Source organism: Mus musculus, chromosome 3 (assembly GCF_000001635.26).
Source record: "Mus musculus strain C57BL/6J chromosome 3, GRCm38.p6 C57BL/6J".
Taxonomy (NCBI): domain Eukaryota; kingdom Metazoa; phylum Chordata; class Mammalia; order Rodentia; family Muridae; genus Mus; species Mus musculus.
Genome location: NC_000069.6, coordinates 151758072 through 151760972, shown reverse-complemented (window position 1 = coordinate 151760972; position 2901 = coordinate 151758072). Strand labels below are relative to the sequence as shown.

At 39.6% G+C, this 2901-nt stretch overlaps 1 protein-coding gene across 1 annotated transcript in view; it reads left to right on the top strand.

Annotated features, from left to right (window-relative positions):
* The window catches only part of Ifi44l (interferon-induced protein 44 like), a gene marked incomplete at its 5' end in the record, with an annotated part of 4155 nt that extends 1919 nt beyond the window's left edge, over window positions 1-2236 (top strand). Inside the window, 2 exon segments of the mRNA NM_031367.1 lie at window positions 1138-2025; window positions 2105-2236. Of these exon segments, the coding sequence (NP_112735.1) occupies window positions 1138-1332 (195 nt within the window).
* Between the last annotated feature and the right edge of the window lie 665 nt (window positions 2237-2901).

The window sequence follows — 2901 nt, the reverse complement described above, 5'->3', positions numbered from 1 at the left end:
TTTACAACCATAATTATCCATATTATAATTGTATTCTGAAGAGAATTTATCAACTCATCACCATTTCAGTTTCTGCTGTTAATTGTATTTAATAGTCAGTTAAATTTTTAGTATGATATACTGCTACAGACGAAACTCTATTGGGTTTCTGATCTGTAGGGAACAGGTTTCTGGTTGCAGGTGAGCAAGGGTCAGCGAGATTTGACAAACAGACACAGATACAAGGGAGTGCTGAATCTGAATGTATTTTGTCCAAATAAACACCAGACTTTTAATACAGAAGAAAAACAAGAAAGCCAGGCAAACACATATGCCAAGTTACATTGACACAAAACAAAAAAGAATGCATACATAAAAAGATGGCAGGAGCCAGGCCTTGTTTACCACTGAGAATAGGAACAGCCTTTAATTAAAAAGATCAGCTAAACAGAGTGGCCAGGTGAATGCTCTGATGCAATGCTAGTCTATTGATAAGCCCACCACCTGGGGTTTTTTAGTAAATACCTGATTAGGCTATTCCTCTGGGCCTAGTGAAAAAACCTGCACCAGGGGAATTCCATTCTACTAACCCTTTCATGCTACAACCCACCTATTTCCTAGGCCATTCTATATTCCTGTGTTTGGGTGTGACTCAGCTATTGTCCTAAGTAATTACTATGCAGACTAGCCCTGAGCTTTTCTAGCTCTGTTCAAGTAAATTGTAATACCTGATTATTTTCACTGTCTCTACTAGAAGTAAATTTGAGTGTTACTGAATAGGTAACATTCTTACTGAATTCCAAGCTCAGGGTCGGCTTTAAGGTCTGCCTGGGACATTGGAACACTGGCAAAGGGCTAGCTATATGTCAAAATCAATCCTAAAAGGCACTTATAATAAAACAATACTGAAAGAGAGCACAGAGATCCATATACCAGACTAACACGGGGACAGGTTTTGAGGGTATGTGCTATTGGAATGCCAAGGTTCCAGGAGGCTGTTTCAGTGAAACTCATTGCCTCGTGACTGCTTCCAGGCTTTTAGGCCTGTAATGCGTGTCACTACTGGGTTGGATGTAGCAATATACTTCATATGTAAACATATGTATGTTTCATAAATATATTTTTACATATCATGCATCCTAAATAAATTTTCCACAGGTTCAGAATGTCCAAAAATGGCTAAATATTCCTATAGCCAATATCTTGATGGTCAGCAATTATGCTTCAGAGCGAAGGTTGGAGCCTATGAAGGATATTCTGGTCTTTGCTGCTCTCAGGCAGATGTTGAGGGCTGCGGATGATGCCTTAGAGGACTTGCCTCTCGAGGATACTGGTAACCTGGCTCCTTTCTAAAGCACTGCCTTTTGGGAAACCCTCAGCTGTAGTTCACTGGGGTGTTTGGGGACCATTTTCCTAGCCCTGACATGTATTGTAATATGTGCTAGCTTCTGCTTTTGCTTGCCTTGTTTTGGAGCAATCTGAGGATTGGCACATGCTGCTGTGACATTAGTGTCCCTGGATTTAGTTTAAACCTGATTGCCCCAAGAAGAGGCACTCTGCTGAAAGCCTTTGTTAATGTTCGCTGTCCTTCAACAATGAGTCACATATTAAAAATGCAAACCCTGAGAAGTGGAGAGAGAGAGAGGTCCTCGGAAAAATGGGCTTCCATATGCCCACACCATGTACAGTTTTATATGTGGAGGACAGAGGTGTCAGATCCCCCCCGGAACTGAAACAGGCTCATGAACCATCCAGTGTGTGTACACATCTACATGTGTCTTTCTCAAGCTCCTTAGGCAAAACAAACTTGGCTTTGCTTTTCCTTCTCCAGTACATTATACAACTCTATGTACCGGAATTGACTGCACAGTAGTTAGAAAATGATGTAGATGTCTGCTATTCCAAATGGAGCATGAGTTCTCGAGAAACAGGACTGGATTTGCCTTGTAGTCCCAAAGCTCATCACAAGGTCTACTAAGCATTAAGGATCCTCATTATAAGTCCTCTGTACCACTTTTTTTTTTTCTAACAATGATATTTACTTAGATATCCACTCCATATGGATGGGAAGATATGGAGAGTAAGATGCTGGAATGAGGACAAGGAAATAAAGCATGGAGAGAGTTTCACTTGTCTCTGGTTGAAAGCATGCATGTCTCTAAACACATTTAAAGGAATTGAAAAGAGCCAATATTTGTTAACAACTTGTTTAATTATAGTACTGTTTTAATTTCATGAAATAAAGTTTCTGCCTGAATGTTTCCATGCTTGATTTTATTTATTTTTTATAAATTTTTACTTATTGGATATTTTATTTATTTACATTTCAAATGTTATCCCCTTTCCCAGTTCCCCCCCAGAAACCTCCTATCCCATCCTCCCTCCTCCTGCTTCTATGAGAGTGCTCCCCCACCCAACCATCTACTCCTACCTCACCAACCTGGCATTCCCCTACACTGGGGCATCAAGTCTTCACAGGACCAAGGGCCTCCTCTCCCATTGATGCCCGACAAGCCATCCTCTGCTCCATATGCAGCTGGAACCATGGGTCCTTCCATGTATATACTCTTAATTGACTGAATCTCGAAACATCATAGCTGTGTCTCCAAAGTAGAGCTATCGAGAGATGAAATCTATTACTCACCAAGGAAGGTTGTCATGCAAATCTTCCAAATGATTCTGAAGTCCCCCTGGTAGCTGTCAAAGTCAGAACTATTGTTAAAGAAAAATAAGTCTTAAAATATTTTTCAGCTGTTTTTGTAAATCTTAACTCTTCAATTTTTTAGTTTAAAAATGTTTTTAATATTTCATTATGTTTGTAAATATTTATTACTTTTAATATGTGCAATGTATATGTCTCTGTAGGTATGTGCACATGAGTACAGATGTATATGAAGAAAAGAGGTATCAGATACCCTTGGA